The 20,858-nt window shown below is 36.4% G+C and overlaps 1 protein-coding gene across 2 annotated transcripts in view; it reads left to right on the top strand.

Annotated features, from left to right (window-relative positions):
* The window catches only part of CUBN (cubilin), a 290,121-nt gene that overhangs the window by 20,476 nt on the left and 248,787 nt on the right, over positions 1–20,858 (top strand). The window contains exons 2-10 of one of the 2 annotated variants that reach the window (XM_074266685.1): positions 2,551–2,682; positions 3,497–3,592; positions 6,256–6,374; positions 6,879–7,065; positions 11,176–11,291; positions 13,243–13,477; positions 14,293–14,474; positions 17,979–18,141; positions 18,677–18,867. In XM_074266685.1, the coding sequence (XP_074122786.1) occupies positions 2,551–2,682; positions 3,497–3,592; positions 6,256–6,374; positions 6,879–7,065; positions 11,176–11,291; positions 13,243–13,477; positions 14,293–14,474; positions 17,979–18,141; positions 18,677–18,867 (1,421 nt within the window). The remainder of the gene's footprint in view (positions 1–2,550; positions 2,683–3,496; positions 3,593–6,255; positions 6,375–6,878; positions 7,066–11,175; positions 11,292–13,242; positions 13,478–14,292; positions 14,475–17,978; positions 18,142–18,676; positions 18,868–20,858) is intronic. The other variant, XM_074266686.1, reaches the window with a different exon arrangement.

Here is a 20,858-nt window from a genome sequence, read left to right as displayed (position 1 = left end):
ATTCTGAACACTTTTGTATGAACAAGAGCATCAGAGAACAATTTGGGTTATGTAAAGAGCAAAGTGCCAGTAACATGAGTTAGCATAGCAACTTTTATGTGGAGGAATCCAGATTACACAGGCCGTTTTCACTTATCTCACATCACTTAAGCCAAGTGACAACTGAGATATGACTCATATAGATATAGATTTGCACCATAATAGAACTGGTCATCAGGTGGGTCTCATATGACTTTGTGTTGCCTTAAAATAGAAAATCATCTCACTAACTAGGTCTTGGTTTCCTCAGCTGTAAAATGAGAGGTTTGTATGAAATAGTCTTTAAGGTCTGAGGAGAGAGAGAGAGAGAGAGAGACAGAGAGAGAGAGAGAGACAGAGAGAGAGAGAGAGACAGAGAGAGGAGAAGAGAGAGAGAGAGAGAGAGACAGAGAGAGAGAAGAGAGAGAGGAGAGAGAGCGAGAGAGAGAGAGAGAGAGAGGGAGAGGAGAGAGAGAGAGAGAGAGGAGGGAGAGAGAAGAGAGAGAGAGAGAGAGAGAGAGAGAGAGAGAGAGAGAGAGAGAGAGAGAGGAGAGGAGAGAGAGAGAGAGAGAGAGAACAGAGAGAGAGAGGAAGGAGAGAGGAGAGAGAGAGAGAGGAGAGAGAGAGAGAGAGAGGGAAAGAGAGAGAGAGAGAGAGAGAGAGAGAGAGAGAGAGAGAGAGAGAGAGAGAAGAGAGAGAAGAGAAAGAAGAGAGACAGAGAAAGAGAGAGAGAGACAGAGAGAGAGAGGAGAGAAAGAGAGGAAAGAGAAAGAGGAGAAAGAGAAAGAGAGAGAGAAAGAGAGAGAAAGAGAGAAAGAGAGAGAGAAAGATGAGAAGAGACAAAGAAGAGAGAGAGAGAGAGAAGAGAGAAGAGAGAGACAGAGAAGAAGAGAGACAGAGACAGAGAGAGACAGAGAGAGAGAAGAGAAGAGAAGAAGAGGAGGAAGCACGAGAGGTAGAGAAGAAAGGAAGATGAAGAAGAGAAATGAGAGAGGAGAGAGAGAGAGAGGAAGAGAGAAGAGAAAGAAGAGAGAGACAGAGAAGAGAAGAGAACAGAGAGAGAGAGAAGAGAAGAAAGAGAGAAGAGAGAGAAGAGAAAGAGAGAGAGAGAGAAGGAGAGAGAGAGCTGACGATCGAGAGATAGAGATGAATGGATGATGGAGAGAGAGAAGAGAGAGGAGAGAGGAGGAGAGAGAGAGAGATTGCAAACTTGTGATAATTATAAGCCTTGAAAGAGGGGAAAATCATATATAAATCTATATAGAGTTTTTTGGAAGGTGTTCAAATCTGCCATTAAAATTCCACAAAGAATCCACCTAGCAAGTTGAAAACCTTCTTGTTAGTGTTTGAAATTCTCTGCCCCACAAGGAATTGGAAACTGAATTCATACCCATCAGTTGGAGAATGGTTGAACAGCTTGTGGTATAAGAATATAATGAAATATTATTGTCTATAAGAAATGATGAGCACAATGATTTCAGAAAAGCTTGCAAAGGCTTACATAAACTAATGCTAAGCAAAGCGAGTAGAGCCAGGAGATCATGGTATATAGCATAAACAAGATTATGTAATGACCAATCCTGATGGACTTGGCTATTTTCAACAATGAGATGATTCAGGGCAATTCCAACAGACTTGGGATGGAAAGAGCCATTCACATCCAGAGAGAGAACTATGTAGATTGAATGTGGATTAAAACATAGTATTTTCACCTTTTTGTTCTTGTTTGTCTGCTTTTTTTTTCTTTCTCATTTTTCCCTTTTTGATCTGATATTTCTTGTGCAGCATGACAAATGTGGAAATATGTTTAGAAGAATTGTACATGTTTAACTTATATATGATTATTGATATATATGATCTAAGGTCATAGGAGGGAGGAAAAAATTTGCAAGGATGAATGTTGAAAGCTACCTTTGTATGTATTTTGAAAACTAAAATTATTTTTATTACATATTATTAAAATTTATTAAATTAAAATAAATATTATTATTAAAATAAAAATAGCTATTAAAAATAAAACAAACTACATTAATTAAAAAAAGAAAGACATTCAGAGTCCCAATTCTATCTTCAGACTCTTTACCTACTACTTCTTCTCTTGCCACTTGACCAGCTCACTTCCTTCTTTTCCAGTCATAGACTTTCTGGTGATAGCTTTTAGGGCTTTTCTTTAACATGTCACCATTTCTACCATGCTGCAGCCTGTTTACACTCATAATAAGAATATCCTTTGCCCTCGTGGTCATCCGCAGCCCCTTTGGAAGATGTATTACAAAAAAGAGCATCAGAGAACAATTTGAGTTATGTAATGATCAAAGTGCCAGTAACATTTTGTTGTTGAAAGAAACATCTTTTCTATCCCAACCAAATGAACTTCAACTTTAACTGCAAACAGCTTTGTGATTATAACCCAAGAGTCACATTTCTTCATTGGCCAAACATGCCCAGTTAGAACTTTTTGGACATTGACTATAAGAGCCAGAATGTCCGAGCTGTAAGTTTGCTTTCTTAATCTACTTTTCATTGTCACAGGCTGGGAAGGAAATGGTTACAGCTGCCAAGATATCAATGAATGTGAGACTGATAATGGAGGGTGTTCGGTAGTACCCATGGTCCAGTGCATCAACACAGCTGGATCCTATCACTGTGGCTCCTGTCCCCCAGGTAAAGCCCCAACCCCTGCTCCTCTCACAGCAAAACACACAGCCAGGAAAAGAACCAAACTTACTTAAAAGGAAATTCATTTGCCATCCTCCTTCAGAATATATTTCAGGAAGCCAATACTATGTAATATTTTTAAGGTAGAAATGAATTTAACTTAATTTAACAGATTCAGGGACATTAGTATTAGCCTAACTTATAGGGAGGTCATTCATAACCTTGTATCGGGATGCTAATGAAGGTTGCTGTCTTTGTTCATGTTATTATATATCTTTTTAGGATAATGTAGCAATAAGATATGTGAAAGATTGCATATGACATGTCAGACATAGGTTTATTTTATATATGATTCATAAATATAATTTTATAATAATTTAAATGATAAGGGATGTTATTTTCTAAAAATATTATATTTTTCAATAAGATGGTTAAAGAATCTTGCTGTCTTAATACCATAAAAAAGTTTTGGGGTTTCTGAAGAGCCTTAGAGATAAGAACCTTGAAGATAGAATCATTGCAAGTGGAAAGGACCCTTTAGAATTAAAACTTGTCCAAAAATATCAGTACTTTTATTTATACAAGTGTTTTTTTTTTTAATTAGAAACAATCTAAGCATTTGTCTGCCTAATTCAATGATTAATTTCCTATTGCTCTAGCTTTTACTGTTACTATTGTTCTGTGACATTTTACATGTTACACTTGGATGAAAGGAGAAAATCTGATTCAGCTGCTTCATGTTCTTGGTTTTTTCATTCTGGAATATTTATTACTTTGTCTTAAAATAATTAAAAAATAACCATGTTCTTACTCTGATCAGGTTATGAAGGAAATGGAAAAGTTTGTACCGAAATAAACATCTGCTTAGAGAATAATGGAGGCTGCCATCCAAATGCTGTATGTACCCCTGGGCCAGGTAATATCATGTGCCCTCTTCTGATGCTGGATTTTAAAATCTTAATCTTTATGACAACACTGCAATCTAGTGATAGATTATTTGAAATTACATTCCTTTAGCCTGGAGTCTTAGCTTGGCTTGCAGTGGGAATGTTGATCCTTTGTAGTAATTTATATCCTTGGAAAGTAAATGTAGAATTATTCACAGCTTACGGGACATTTTTACTTTAAGAATGATGTTGTTGATAGTATAATAAACATTGGTAATTCCCATTATATTATTTTTCCCTCTTTGATGGATTTATTTTATCATTAGCTTTAATAACCTCTCAGCCGATGTAGACTACATTCCCTTTTTCTCCTCTCCATCACTGCAGACCACAATCCCTTCATAATCCACTCTCAGAGTTTGTGTCCATATCTTTTTCTAATTCCTCCCAAGAGATGGACCAGTAAGAGCCTTTATCTCTCTTTTGTGGAGCCTGTGTAGTGCTTAGGTTCTCAATTCATCTTTCCTCACTCTTCTTCACTTTGCCATTCCTGGCTGGCAAAGCTCTTTTTCTGGTCAGATGATTTTTGAAGGGGACAATAAAGCAAAGAAACTAATTATTCTACTCAGTCAATATGTAGCAATAGAAGACCAGTTAACATGACAGAATTTTCAAGAAAAACTAAAGGTAAATTGCTGATCTATGTTAATAAAGTACTACCAAAATAGCTAAAATAAGAATATATAAAGTTGGATGAATAGTAGCTAGGCAACTTTTATAGATATTTATAGATCTAATATAAGTTGTAATTCTTATTTAATGTATATATATATATACATATATATATAAATACATATGTATAGAAATAGGATGAACAATTAGTCTTCATTTCCCCTTCCCCTCCTTTGTTCTAGATGCAGTCTTAAAAATCTGGAAGACAGAATTATATTTCCTTTTCAACAATTTCCCAATTGAGTTAGTTTTTTTTTTTAGTCATTTGAACAGCCCAAACCACAGTAGAGCTAAACCAATCTAAGAAGTCTGTGTGATTAGGATTTGCTAAGCTTCTAAAGAGAAATATCTTTGTGAGAATTAAGGAAAATGAGGGGAAACCCTGGTCATTCTTAAGAGAATTGGGACCATTCATTCACAGCTTATGGAGAAGTTTCTGCCTGGTTTTTTAACTGAGGTTCAGAGCAAGCTCCTAGATTATCAGGGAATTTCTGAAAAATTAATGCAAATTCAGGGAAATGCAATCCTATATATGGAAACTCACTGCAATAGCATGATGGGATATGCAATGGGTGCAAAGCAAAAATGAGTGAAAAAGTGTAAATTATGGCAATGTATTGATGAGAAGGGAAGCAGCAGACTAATGCTTTTCTATGGCAATATTGGTCCTCTCAGCCACCCAACTGACTGATTCCATTGTAGAGAATACAAGTCATCATTGTGTCTATTGTTTGTTGGTTTTTAGAATAAGACATTTGGTTCTATGGAACAAAGTACAGCTTTAAAGGCTTTCCTTACCCAAGATTTTCTCCAAGGCAGAACTGTGGAACATGGCAGTCTCCCTAAAGGGCTGCAACCCTCCCAACAGCAGTCCAAACCAGATCAAAATGTAATTGAGAAATATTTTTAAAAATAAATAAAAATACAATGAGATAAATAACATTACATTTTAAAACTAAGTCAGTATGTGACCCGTAGGGATCCTGATCTAGGGAGGAGTGGCTCTCTTGTTCTATTTAAATTGAACATCAATGATCTAAGTTGTCTGCCCCCTGCCACCTGATAGAAGAGATTCTCCATCTGTGAAAAAATTCTTCAAATTTTCTACTCAAAAAGTCTCCCACTTTAGAATGGAAGGTTCTTGTGGGCAGGGACTGTTTCACTTTAGCCTTTCTATAATATAATATAACATTAGTATAATATATAGCTAACAAAAAATAGGCATTTCATACATGTTTGTTGATTGAATGATTGGAATGATTTTGTTCAAATTATTTTAACTCCAGCATCTCTCTTTGCTATTATCTGCCTGATTGAATTATGAAAATAAGTCATAGATTAGTGAATTAATGGAAAAGCATGTATTAAGAATTTATGATTTGCAAGATATTATGTTAAGTCCTGGAATATAAGTATAAAAGCAAAGTAGTCTCTTTTTTCAAGGACACATTCTAATAAGGAGAGACAACAAATGAAAAAAGCATAAATAATATAGTGCCTGACCTCAAAGAATTTTCGGTTTTGCTGATGAGATAATATACAAATGAAATTTTTCAAAGTAAGATTTTAAGTTCCACGAGAGTAGAGAGTTTATTTATTTATTTAACTGTATCTCCCGAACCTGGCATATTGCTTTGCCAAGAAAAGGTGCCGAATAAGTGTTGCTTAAATTAAAAATTGTGCAAGAAATTATGTGAATAAGGGCCAAAAAAAAAAGAGAATGAAAGTCTCATGGAAACTGGGTTGACTGGAGGAGGAAAATTAAAGGGTCAGAGGAGACTTGAACTTGATCTTGATGAATTCTAGGTACACTATGCTAAAATAGTTATTCAATTTTAATTGATTTATTGGTATAATTTAGATCAAGCAGCCAACTGGTTGAGTTGTTTAACATAACCTAAGCATTATTACACTGTCCCTGTTGAGGTCAAGTTTACCTATAATGTTGGCTTCTTCACAGGTATTATACCCACCTGTACCTGCCAGGCAGGATATACTGGACATGGTTATGGACCAAATGGATGCCTTCCACTTAGCCACATTTGCCTCACTTCCCCCTGTGTTAATGGAGAGTGCATTGTAAGTATTTTTTTTCTCACTGAAGACAATCAATGAAATATCTGCTACATGTAATTAATATCTGAATATATTTTCAAACCAGAAAAATATTCCAAAGTACCACATGTATTTTATGGGATATCCTTGTAAACACTAAAACACCGTATAAATGTCATATTGTTATTATAGTTGTTACTGCCACCTACTTTTACAACACAATTAAGAGATAAAAGGCAATTTCAGTTCCCAAGAAAGAGACAGAATATGGATTTTTTCCCTCATTAATTTACGAGACCGTTGCAAAGATACTAGAGTGAGGAATCTTTATCCTAACACTGTTAAGCCTCCTTTTTATATTTAGCAATCAATATTTAAGTTCATTAATGATAATTCACACTATAGGGAGGTGCATTTATCTTGGTTTAGTACTTGCTTAAATAATATCATTTTAGTTGTTCACCTGATTTATTATTGAAATTCATTCATATGTCCTATACACTTCTTGTCTATTTTTTTCCCCTACAGGAAACAGTTTCTGGCTATCATTGCAAATGTCATCCAGGCTGGGAAGGCACCAACTGTACAGAAAACATCAATGAATGTTTAAGCGCCCCTTGTTTCAATGGCGGCACCTGTACCGATGGCATTAATGGTTATACCTGTGAATGCACGAGTTCTTGGACTGGCTCCCAGTGTCAGACTCCCCAGCAAGGTAAAATTCAAATTCTGGACTCCAAATTGGATATTTTTGATGTATACTTTTATATTATAATTATTTTATAAGTACTTCTACTAAACCTAGGGGCACCTAGCTGCCACAATGGAAAGAATAATGGGGCTCTTTATGAGTTCAAATCTAGCTACTGACATTTCCTAGCTGGATGATCCTGGGCAAGTCACTTCACCTTCTTTGCCTCAGTTTTCTCTTCTGTAAAATGAGCTGCAGAAGGAAATGGCAAACCCATCCAGAATCTCTGCCAAGAGAATCCCAAATGGGGTCACAAAGATTTAGATGTGACTAAAATAAGTAAACAACAACAATGAGAACTAGGGTAGGAACTGTCATCCCTCAAGGAAATTAATACTGACCCCAATCTATATTCTGTTGGGTGATGAAGCCCATAAAAAGGGAAAACATTTGCCCAGTTGCTTAAGTGATTTTGTTTCAGTGATCTAACATGAATGAAATCAAGATTTTATTTTGTTTGATGGTGGGGATAGTTCTATACCTATTATTTTGTTATTTTGCACAATTGCTGACATAGAAATTCCTTCCACTAATGCAAGTCATCATTATTCATCATCATCATCATCATCATCATCATCATCATCATCATCATCATCATCACTACATAGCATGTTAAGATTTACAAAGCACTTTATTTAATTCTTGTAGTGACCCTGATTATCCCTGTTCTATGGATGAGAAAACTGAGCAACCAGAGCTTAAGTAACTTATCATAGAGCCAAGTATCTGGGGAGGGATTTAAATTTAGGTTTTCCAGACTAAATCTGGACTCTTTCTACTGTGCCATCTAACTGCTTAATCAACAACCCATCGATAATCAGTAATCTTAGGGAGTTGCCTGGAGTGATGAGAAGTTGAGGAACTTGCTTATGGTCACTTAGCATGTGTCAGAGCTCAGATTTAATCCCAGGCCTTTCTTTAAAACTAATCCTCTACCTATTTTGCCATGCTGCCTCTAAGGAGATTAGTAGCTTTAAAATAAAAACCGAGACTGTATTTTATAGAAAAGAATTCTTTCATGCCTGGATGTAAGCCAAAATGACTTTATTTTTAAACAAAAAAAAAATGTGTATTTGCCATTCCTAAATATTTCTTCTCTGACAAACTAAGCCACATGTTTACCCTCTTTCATCATGTGGAAGATTTATAACATCTCCAAATGCCATTTTTGTCAAGTCACTCCATGACTATAGAATTTACAGGGGCTCCTTATTGCCTCTTGAACCTGCCTGTTTTCAAGGACTTTGATAGTCTCTGCCGGCTCCTTTTCCAGCCCCGCTTTTAACAATTCCCTCATCAAGTAGCCACCACTCTTGTCAGGCTGATCTCTAAACCATCATGCACATGCAGTGTGTGTTATATATGCTGGGCTTTTAGTACTTCCCATGCTTTCACTCCTGCTGTTTTCCCTCACCAAAATTCACTCCTTTAGTCCCTCTGTCTATCCAAAATGATCCCCCTTCAAGGGTTAATCAGTTCAAGGATTAATTGATAATTTCTCCCACCATTTCCTATCCTTTGATAAAGAGGTGGTCCTTTTTCCCAAGTCCAATCACATCTACATGTCCTTTGAGTCCAAATTCCTTCCATTTTCCTAACAAACTCCCTCTCTACCACTTCCTCTTGGAGATCCTGTTTTCCTTCAGTCCTGAGTTCAGCTGCTACCTGCTGATGAACCTTTCCTAAGGTTCCCACCTGCCAGGGCCCTCCCTCCCCCAAACTATCCTGTATTCATTTTGTATAAAATACATATAACTATACCCAGATATTTTATGCTCCCTCCCTTCTTAAAGTGTAAGTTTCTTGAGAGATCAAACTGTTTTCCTTGTCTTTGCATCAGTAGTTCTTAGCACGTTCCTGATACATAGCAAGCCTATGAGTAATAATTCATATTTCACTAGAATAAGCATTTTAAAGTTTATAAAATGTTTTCCTCACAAGCACCCTGGAAGTTGTCCTTCACTTATAGACAAGAAAACTGACTTGCTTATGATCAAACTGCTATTAAATATTAGAGTTAACATGGGAACCCATAGCCCTCCTGACTCAAAGTCGAACACTTTCTCCACTACTTCATGCTGCCTCCATTAAAACAAATAAGTCATTTTAATGATTTAATGAACATTTATTTGAGCAACTACTATGTGTGTGGTACCCCTAGGTGTCATGAGGCAATACATAACACAGAACACAAATCAGTTTAATTGAGTCAATGACAAATGCAAATAAAGCAAGGAATAGTCCCAGCCGGTGTGTAATTCAGTGCTAAGGTGTATGGTAGAACGATCATAGTGAATGACAAGAAGGCTTTATGGAGAAGATGAGCCTTGCACTAGGATGAGGAGGTTAAGGACAGGTGAGGGACAGAGGGGAGAGAATTCGAGGCAGGGGGACCAAGAGAACCAAAGTAACAGGGAGTGAAATGTTTTATTTGGGAGACAATAAGGAGAGGGACAAACCAGAACATGGTGAGGAGTCCTAGAACAGAAACCTGGATTTATGGAATTATACATTAGGATGGACACTTTAAAAGCCAACCAGCCAGTTTTAGATTTCATATTATGTTGCATTTATTCAGCCTCATTCAGCCTAGCATTTTAGCATTTATATCTTCTCTTAATTATTTCATATGTACTAATTGTGTCTACTTAACTGAATTGTAAATTCCTTAAGGTCAGGGACCATGTGACCTATTTCTTCCACATTCTCCAAGATTTGCATCATAATGTTAAAAAAAAGTTAATAAATAAATATTAATTTTTTGATTGTAAGAAAATGATCAGTAATGGCACAGGATGGGCATCTGAACTAAGGACATTTCAATACATGATGATATATGCACAATGCCTCCATAAAATTACTGTACCCATATGTCCTAATCATAAGGACATGACTCTGATTGTTCTCTTCCTGTCAGCCACTGAGCCGGAGATGCTTAATTTTTAGGAGAACACTCAGAGAGGTCATGAGAGCTTTTTCAATTTATTTGAAGGACTATTAGGTGTGTGAGGAAACTGACTTTGTGTACTTAAATGCAGGGGAAGAATTAGGACCGGAGTGGAAGTTACAGATTAAAATGCATTTTTTGATACAAAGAAAAACCTTTCTATCAGAGCTATCTGGAAGTGAAACGGGCTACCCGATGACCACTTGTTGCTCATGTTACAGGACTGATTTTTATTTCAAGTAAACCTCACACTCAACTTCTGAGGTCACTTTGCAATCTGAGATTCCAGTCCCACTAAGGAAAACTGCAAAAAGGAATGTGTCAATGAGAGAATATCTCCCAATTAAGGGAGAAAATCAGCTTTCTGGCTTTGACAGAAGGAGTCTCCAAGAATAATAGAAAGGAAAGAGGTTCATGGGGTCGGGAAAGAAGGCACAGAATTAGGGAAGGAAGGGTGGGGTACCAGAGACTATTACTTCCCATTCTAGACCCTAAAGAAAGGGGTAATTCTCCCTAAACCAATAGAGGCAGGGACAGAAACGCTTTGGGAGGAAGAGTACCAAGGTTCAGATGCAATAACTGGTAGGGAACCAGGAGCGGCTGTTCTCAATCATTTCCCAGACTTACTGATTAGGAGCCTGGGAGCAAAACCCCACGCTGGTGATCGTTAGAAGCCCAATTAGTCTAGAGGAGCCAGAGTAATTTCTGCTGGACCACATCAGTGATTTATAACTGAGTAAACATGAACAAGGTCATGGATCTAGGGACATTACCACAGAAGTAATATTGATGTTCTCTCTTCTCAGTCTTGTGTCTGAATTTTAACTCCTTCCATTTCTTCCAGTGAGGTTCAGAGCTCAACATTTTGTCCTGTGTGTTTATGGGGCTAAGGCAATTGGGGTTAAGTGACTTACCCCGCTAGGAATTATTAAGTGTCTGAGGCCAGATTTGAACTCAGGTCCTCCTGACTTCAGGGCTGGTGCTCTATCCACTGCATCACTTTGCTGCCCTACCATTTCATCTAGTCATCATAAAGAAATTTTTTTTCCTCTTATTCTCTTATTTCTATTTTTTCTTAGGGAGTCTATTTAAAAGCATATTCGTTTGTGCTTTTTTTTTCTTTTCAGCTTGTGGAGGTTTACTTTCTGGGCTTAGAGGATCCTTCAGCTACCCCAATTTACAGTTCTTTGAGTATAATAGCAACGTCAATTGTTTCTGGATTGTCCGGACAGAAGAAAGAAAGGTGAGTGCAGTGGCTTGGCAGCAGCTTGTGTTGGAAAACCTTCCCCATTCTGAGGAACCCAATAAAATAAGACCAGCTTAATCTCCAATCTGTAATCACATATGATACATACTTTCATAGATAAATATCATTGTAGTTAGCAGAAAAATAAAGCTGCCATGCATACTTTCAACTAAGCCTTGGCTATAAGATTCTTATTCTCATTAACTCAAAGATTTAATATTTACGATTCCTTGAAACATACATTCTTATTTCTAGACCACTCTTCCAACTCAAAAATCTGAAAGCAGAAAGTTATATGCCAGATCTTTTATCCCATGCAAGCCTGTTTAATTTATGCCCCTCGATTTGTCTCTGAGTATCATTTTTAAAAGTTGATTAATAATTAGAATAATAGCAACATTAATATAGTACTTTGAGGTTTGCCAAACACTTTTCATATATTATCTCATTTGATGCCCACAATAATTCTGAGACATGAGTTTAATGATGAATAATGAATCCTTATTCTTTTTTCCCTTCCAGAAAGGCTTCTTTAGGGCCTTTAAAATCCAAATAGACAAAATCATGAGAAAATGCTTTGTTTTCAGAAGGATATACTGTTGTTTTCTTCCCTTTAGCCTCTATTGATTTAGATTTTAATCATTTTTTATCTGTTCTATTCTGTAATACTGAGAACATTTAATTTCTCTGTGTAAAAAGAATTTCTTATTTTGACATTGTCTTAATAATTTTATAGCTTTCATGTTGCAAGGAAATTAATGAATAGGAGCTTTTTTCTTTATCACTGGGTTTGCTGTGAGATATATCATTTAGACCAGAGTGCAGGGAAGAATAAATTCATTGGGATGGAACCAGTCCAATTTATTTCATTTAGATATGGCATAGAAAATATGCCTGAGGGGGGAAAGGAAGGCCCTAATGTTAGTTAATTTTAAACCCCTAACAAAGCTCACGCAGAAAATTTTTAAAAACGATTTCCCAACCACCCTGTCTTTAAAATGATGAATATCATACTGTATAATTTCATGATTCCAAGCCATGATTATAGAGGAGGGAATTTCATGAGCCTATTGGTTCATGTGTGTGTGAAATAAAACGTTACATTTTCTCATCTCACTTGCTCCAAGTTTAATACTATATTCTCTATATTCAATCCACACTTATACTTCATTTCTCATATTATTTCTTTCCTTTTCTTTAGGTCTTGATGTCATCCTTCCCTTCCTTCCCTTAATTATCCAATCCCTAGGGATTTTCAAAGGAAATTATACAAATGCTAGGGCTAAAGTCTAAACTCTGGTGAATGCTAATCGTAACCAGCTAATCTTAAAATAAACTAAATAAATCTGGCTAGTATTGAACCTTACACAGAATAAATACAGTTTCAACAATTTAAAACCCATTTGTTTAAACTTTGTGTCTTACCCTGAACTTTGCACAGTACTCCTCACATCATATGAACTTAACAAATAAGTTTTGAGTTGTTGAAATTCTAAAGACGATTTAAAAAGTACTCAGATAACTAAAATACAAACTATATATATATATATAATAAGTGCAGTGGGAGGGGAGAGCATACTACTTTGTGAGATGTGAAGTAGAAAGAGTTCACTGGAGGTAGAGGAAGACATTGCTTTGGTATTGTCTCTGAATTAACCAGTTAGAAATATTAATTTTACAAATCAATTATTAATATTCGCTTGACTTTAATGATGATTAGTTAAAGAACTTTAGACTTCTTTTAGCAGTGTTAGTATTTGTTGGTTGATATAAACTATCTAGAGTTTGTGGCTACTTTTTGACAGAAAAATTAAAAGTCATCAGAATATGCATCAATAAGATTGGACGTGTTTAGTGCTAGAATAAACATTGTACCTTAGGGATGACAGATATTTTAGAGTTAACCTGAAAAGTGAAAATAATAATTTTTGACTTTTTTCTCTTATAGGTTTTACATGTAACTTTCCCATATTTCCAACTAGATTCAAGAGACAATTGTCATTATCAGTTTCTTCAGATTCATGATGGAGATTCTTCTGGAGCACATCCACTTGGAAAATATTGTGGCTCTAGTCATCCTTCTGAATTAATCAGCAGTAGTAATGCTCTGTATTTTTATTTCCACTCTAACTTACCAGTGAATGAAAAGGTCTTCACAGTTAGATGGGAAACTCAACAACCCGGTACGTAATGGATAGCAAAAAATCAAAGATTTAAAAATCTAAAAGATAAAGCCATTAAAATTTACCTTTGTTAATCAAAATAAGAGTGTAAATCATAGAAGATATTTTGAGATAGGTAGCTTTTTCCCCTAGCAAAATCTTTAAAAATTTGAAATTTATTATCATTCCAGGTGACTATTTCATGTTTGCTTTTATATCCCCACTCCATGTTTTGCCCATAAAAGGCCCTTACTAAATGTGTCGAATTGAATTGATTTTTAGGAGAAACAGGGTTAGAATTAAAATTAGGGATACCTAGAGCAAGATTCTTTCAGGCAACTGTAGTGTCCCACTAAGATCAAAACATAGTTTACTATAAAAACTTTGTGCAGTGAGGTGGTACAATACACTGGGCCTGGAGTCAGGAGGACTCATCTTCCTGGGTTCAAATTCAGCCTCTGTTATTTGCTAATGGCGTGACCTTGGGCAAATCACACCCCATCTGTTTCCCCATCTGTAAAATGAGCAGAAGAAGGAAATGGCAAATCTTTCCAGTATCTCCACTAAGGAGACCCCAAATGGGGTCACAAAGAGTCAGACAGGACTGAAAAATGCCTGAACATCAACAGCAAAATCACTCGTTCCATAAGTGTTAGTATTCACTTAGAACTTGACTATTTCAGATGTACTTCATGCCCATACAAAAAAATTAGGATGTTTATTTGATGAAGGATCTAAAATAAAGACACCTCCTCTAATATTGCAGGTCCCATTCCTCTGCATTAATTAAATTCTCAGTAGAAATGCTAAGTGGTTTTTCTCCCTCTTCCTTTTAGAATGTGGTGGTTTATTGACTGGTACTTATGGCTCCATAAACTCTCCTGGGTATCCTGGGAATTATCCTCCCAACAGAGACTGTATATGGATCATTACAACTTCTCCTGGCTTAGTCCTAACATTTGCTTTTGGGACCCTCAGTTTAGAACATCATACTAATTCCAGTGAAGACTATCTTGAAGTAAGTCATCATTTTAAATCTTAAAACACTAAGATAATTGGGTTCACAGAATTTTAATTATGGCAGTGATAAGTACTATCAATTTTTTGGCACTCTCACTAGCCTTAATTACTCATAATCATGTTTTGTCATTCTCTAAGCCTTACCTAATTCTTTTCTTACTTTGTCATCTTATTACTTGAGCTGGTTAATTGATCAGCTGATGAGAGATTTTGAAATAAAATGGAACTTTGCTCCCTGAACCTTCACTGGGAAACCCAAGTAACTTAAGAAGAAAGTAGAAGTAGCAGCCCTGGGCTAAAGGGCCATTTATAAAATAGCCTCAGGCCTCAGTTGTCTATCATAATCCAGGCAAAAATTTAAGTTACATGAGATGGATTGACCTTGATGGAATTTAGATCATTTGTTAATAATGATAAAATGCCCTTTTAATATGAAATGCCATACAAATGGAATCACTCAATGCTCTTTCTGAGGAGAGAAAGATAGGCCTTCCTAACAACTTATCATGAAAAAATAATTCAGAAATAAGGAGCATAGAGGTTCTTTTACTATAATACCAAATGTTTATAGGGTGACAAAAACATTCTGATTTTTAAGATTTTTCTCCTGAACATGTCTTTGATAAGACTAAGTTCCATTCTATTTCTTTTTCTGCTTTTTTTCCTATTGTTTAATTCTAATGATAATTTCCAAATATAAATGTACTTTTCCTAGGCCATTAGAAGGAAATCGTATAGGATTATTCATAAAGGATGGAATGATGAAGACTCAAGATAGCACTCTGGATACGTTAAAACCATTAGTAAATTAGAAGTCAGAGTAATGGATTTGAAACCTTGGGGGATAGCTGATACAGCTATCTCTCCATGGAAAATAATGGAGTACATAAACTCTTTAAATTGAAATACTACAAGGGAATTGTCCTGAGCTGGTTCCTAAAAAAATCTCTTGAAACCACAATGCTTGAGCACTCCTATAGATTCCTGAGAATAATTATGAGCAGAAAGCTTCAATCATGGAGACAAAGAGTACAGAGAAAGCTAGAAATGTGATTGTCACTTCTCACTGAGTACTAATCCCTAACAAGATCATCTTGATGTATGGTAGTGATATGCTGTCAGAAGTAAAAGGTAATTGGAATGAAAGAAGGATGAAAATGATTTAATTGGGTTGCTCTGTTCCCATTTGTGCCCTTCCTCCCATCTCCCCTTAATGAGGACAGTCTTATTTACAACAGAATCCTAAACAGTCCTAAAAAGTTAAGCAACTTAAAATGAAGAAAGAGATTTCTAAGGCAAAAATCTACAAAAGGTTCTACTTAACTGGCACAAAAATTGTCCTTTTCTATTTTTTATCTTTACCTGTCAGACTTCATCAGTCTGGCAATGCCTCTGGTTCCACTTCAAGTTCCTCTGAGTGCACAGTTGGGAAGTAATGGGACCAAATTTTCAAGTTTCTTTGTATGCGCTTGATTCCTGATGCTTTCTTCTAGCCTGAAGTATATGGCATTAAAAATAAAATCCAAACAATGCAGTGTATAGAAAACAAAGCTACTCTAAGGAGGAATAGAAGGAATATTGATAAAAAATAAAAATAAAATAATTTCCAGATATACAATGGTATTTGGGAAGTTGAAATAGGATTCTTCAATAGCTTAAGATTATTGAATCATCTAGATTGGGAGCTGGATGAGGAGGACATCATTTTATTGATAAAGGAGCTGGGGCCTCAAAAGGATAAATGACTCTTTTCCACACTTTGACCAGGCTTTTTGCTGTGACATGAGCAAGACACTCTCTCTTGGCTCCAAGCATTTTCCCTAGATCTTCCCAAGATCCAGATTCTTTTTCCTCCTCTCCTGCACCCATTGGCTTCTCCCCAAATGATATACCATCTTCTTTTTTTTCATTTATTAATTGTAGCTTTTTATTTTCAAAACATATGCATGGATAATTTTTCAGCATTGACCCTTGCAAAACCTTGTGTTCCAAATTTTCCCCTCCTTTCCCCCACCCCCTCCCCTAGATGGCTAAAAATCAAATATATGTTAAATCGAATATATGTATGCATATTTATACAATTATCTTCCTGCACAAGAAAAATCAAATCAAAAAGGAAAAAAAAATGAGAAAGAAAACAAAATGTAAGCAATGACAGAAAGAGTGAAAATTCTATGTTTATACCATTTTCTTTAGAACGCCTTTTCCCAACTCATTTTAATTCCAGTACCTTTCTTCTTTTAATCATTTCCTGTGGTCTGCACATAGCTTGTTCACTTGTATTTATTTGCTTGTTGTTTTCCCCCAGTAGATTAGGAGCTCCTTAAGGGAAGGGGCTGTTCTTTGTCTCTTTTTGTATCCTCAGAGTTTAACACACTGCTGAGCATATAGTAGATACTTAATGTTTATTGACTGATTGATACAGGTAGCAAGTGTCAGAGGCAAGATTTGAACTCATATCCTCCACCTCCATATGTCCATATTTATGTATTACTGTATTCATTGGATTATATATTACATATATTTGTATCATTATATATTATATTTATATATTAAACACATTATATTAAATATATATTAAAGAATACATGCAAAGGCATTTATCAATGGGCTTATTATGTACTGCTATTGCTGAGAGTGCAAGTACAAAAGCCAGAAAGCCTTGGCTTCAGGGAGCTTAAAGTGTAATAAAGTAAGAAAAGTAATATACCTTATTATGATATTATTAAAATAGCTTAAAGTGTAATAAAGTGATAAAGGGGAGTGATAACCACAGAAGAGTATTTTGGTCTGGAAGGGTGTTTCCAACAGTCTGATAGTGTTGATTTGATGATGATTTTTAGAACAAGAGGGGGAAGGCTTTGTGGGGCAGTGGTGGGTTAGTGATGGGGATATGCTCCATCTTTGCCATGGTCTTACAGACCCTGTGTGGAGGGTTAGGTGCAAAAGCAATAGTTCAAAGGCAGCCTTTCCATCTAGGTAATATACAACAAATCTCCTGGAGCCATTGTTTTAAAAGCACGAGTGGTCCCAAAGGGAGCTTCCTTAGCCAAGTGAGTGATGCTGTGGTAATAAGGAGTCTTCGACTTTAATGCTCAGGAAATTGTTCCCTGAAGCAGCCTCTAGGTTTATGACTTGGCTTGGTTGGGCTTGTTTGTATTGCCTAGGAATGTTTGTTGCCAACCCTACCTCTGGTCTGCAGAAATAATCCCGTCTGGAACAGGGAATGGGCCGTGCTGGGGATTTTGGAAGGGACAGGGGTGATCCATTCACACCGAGCAATTTTATATCGTATATTTACCTGCATGTACATGTGAGATGTTCCTGCTAGAATAGAAGCTCCTTGAGGACAAGGGGTGATTCACTGTGGTCTTTATGTGTCCCCACTTTATAGCAAATTTTTTGGCTCATCATACTGGTACTTAATCAATGCTTGTTGGTTGATGATTGATTAAAAAAATCTGCAGCCTCTCATTTTTTTTCTTTTTTCTTTTTTGTTTAGATTCGAGATGGACCCCTGAGCAATGACCCCGTGCTTGAGAAATTCTACAGCACCTTGTCAGCACCTCCTCTGGAGACCACTGGTCCTTTTGCCTGGATTCATTTTCACTCTGATTCAGTGGGGAGTGACAGAGGCTTCCATATCACCTACATCACCTCCCTTGGTAAGCCGTCTGCTTGTATCAAGTTCAATATGAGACCCAAGGTGCAAGGGACATTTGCGAGGGTTGTTCGACGATGAAGGTAGATGATAATTTCTTAAGAAATAACGGTTGTCTGAAGAGTGCCTTTTGCATGATTGCTTTTATAAAAGTCTTAAATATTTTTCCAGTAATGTTTCAACTGCCCCGGAGCTTGTGATAGCCATTTAATAGAGAAAACCACAGAGAGATGTAAAAAGAACAGCAGATTTGTGGTTGTGCTGTGAACTAGTGAGCAAGGTGTCAAATTGGAATAGAAATACTGAGCAGAACACGCATTCTCTTATTCATCTGTCTTGTCAACATAAATACTTAATTAAAAGTCAAGTCAAACTGGAAAATGTATATTTTAAGGCATGGCCCTCTGAAAGAGGGTAAATATATATATTATCTATAATATAATAATCTGTGTTAACTGAGGGATGTGTGCACTCTTATTGTGAACTAGGCAATTCACTGGATCTTGCACAAACATTTCTTTCTTTTGATTTGATCTCAGTGGATGCTGAATGTGGAGGAAATTACACAGATGCTGAAGGGACCCTCTTCTCTCCCGATTGGCCCAATGCTTACATTCACAACAGACAATGCCTTTATATTATTACCCAGCCTCCTGGTGAAAGGATCCACCTCAACTTTACCCAAGTGGAACTGGACGGCCAGAGCCACTGCTCACAAAGCTCCATCGAGGTGAATTTTCTTAGTTGACCTTATATGAACCCTTATCAGAGTGTGGATTTGTTTGAAGACACAATGGAATCTTTCCAAGATAGATTATTCACCTAAATTAATTATCCTCTGGGTTCAAAAGCCAAGGGAGACAAGGAGGAGAGAGATAAGGGTTAGAAACCCTAAGTGAGGATAGAAAAAAATGTGATAATCATGAACCTCAGCCTTTTGAACCGAATGAACCCTGAAGGGAATGAATACCAAGAAATGGGGATGAGGTTAGGAACAAGAAATAGCCATTGAGATTATCTTCTGAAGATCATAAAGTACATTTTATGGATGAGGTTAGATGATTTGTTTGTCTTCCACCTTATTATGTTACTTTTTTATTTTTGTTCTTATGGGGCAGTTTCATCAGGGTCAAAGGCTCTGTATGGTTTCAAACACTTTCTGAACTGGAAAGAACCCAAGGGATCATTTAATCCAGCCCAGTCGTTTTATAGATGAGGAAGGGGAAACTTGGAGATATTTAGGCAATTGAGGAAAGGAAGTCATGTGGCTGCTTGTGACAGGAGCCAAACGAAAGAGGGATAAAAATGGACCTTGTTATAGCATTTTAAAGTCTGCTCAGAGCTTTAGATAATTTCATTTGAACTTCACACTCAGCCTTTGAGGTGATTATTATAGGTAGTATTATCTCCATTGTGTTAGTTGAGGAAATCAAGATTCTGAAAGATAAATCCTTATCCTGAAACAGCTAATGTCAGAGGGGGGACATGAGTATAGGTCCTCCTGATCACGTTCTCAGAGCATGGATCAATGCATCCTTCTGTTCCCCCCCCCCCCCACTACATTGTGTAGCCTCTCTCCATTTCCACACCTGGAATTATAACGTGCTGGAGGAAAAAGGCACCTGAGAGAGCTTCCATTCACCCTGCTCATTTATAGAAGGAGATTCAGAGTTAACGGGATTTTTTTGTATGTATTTAAAATCACTCTAGTGGCAGTTTCCATTTAAAGAGTCATTGATTTCGATCAGAATGGAAAATTTTGATTAAAATGAAAGAGAAGGTAGTAAAATAAAACAGACAGGCTTTGTTTGTGTGGTGAAGAATGTTTTTGTCTAATGACTGCTGGAACCACAGTTAAATTGCTGTAGCATAAATGAAGAAAACTTCTTGTGGTTGTTGATTATGATCCATTTCTATGATCTTCGTTAGATCCTGACTATTTTGTTCATTCATCTAGCTTGAGATAAATCTTTTTTTTTCTTTTTTTTTTTTTCTGGTGACAAGCATACCACTCTACAAAGCTTTCCTTTCCCCTCATCCCTCACCTTATTTAATTTTGAGTTAGAGTTTTACTAAAAAATGTGATTTTGGGGATTTCTTTCTCTATCTCTTTCTTTCTTCTCTCTCTTTGGCTCTGTCTTTATTTTTCTGTCTCTTTTTATGACATTCTGGAGTAAGGTTCTATCTCACTTAGTGAGGGAAGCAGTTTAATTTTTATCTCTAGTCTCCCGGAGGCAAAATCTACACGATGGAAAAATTTTTTGCCTTTTACATTGCCAACTGAAATTAAATTTCTGACGTCTATTTTCTCCCTTTGAGAAAAGACAGAGCCACTCATGGAACACCATTCCCGGATTAAGGCAGGAAAGTTGTAGTGTTGTTTTGGCAACAAGACACAAGCCATTCAACTTCCTAAGAATGAAAGTTTTATTTACCAATTAAAAAAAAAAACAGTGTCCAGATCTTGGGGACCACAAATAGAAAGAGCTCTGGATTTCAAGTCAGGAAGCCTGGGGTCAAAGCCAAATTCTGCTATTCTCTACTTATCTGAACTGGGAGCCTCTGTTTTCTCATCTATAAAATTAGGATAATATGAAAAAGATCAGCAGATTTACTGGATCAGAAAATCATTGTGGAGATGACATGAGATCTGTGTAAAGTTCTTCAAACATTTATAAATCTGAGTCTGTACCTTATGTTTTATGTATAACAGAAGCTGAA

The sequence above is a fragment of the Sminthopsis crassicaudata genome, chromosome 5 (assembly GCF_048593235.1).
Source record: "Sminthopsis crassicaudata isolate SCR6 chromosome 5, ASM4859323v1, whole genome shotgun sequence".
Lineage (NCBI taxonomy): Eukaryota > Metazoa > Chordata > Mammalia > Dasyuromorphia > Dasyuridae > Sminthopsis > Sminthopsis crassicaudata.
Note: the sequence above shows the minus strand (reverse complement) of the source record. Positions and strands in the feature narration are given on the sequence as shown.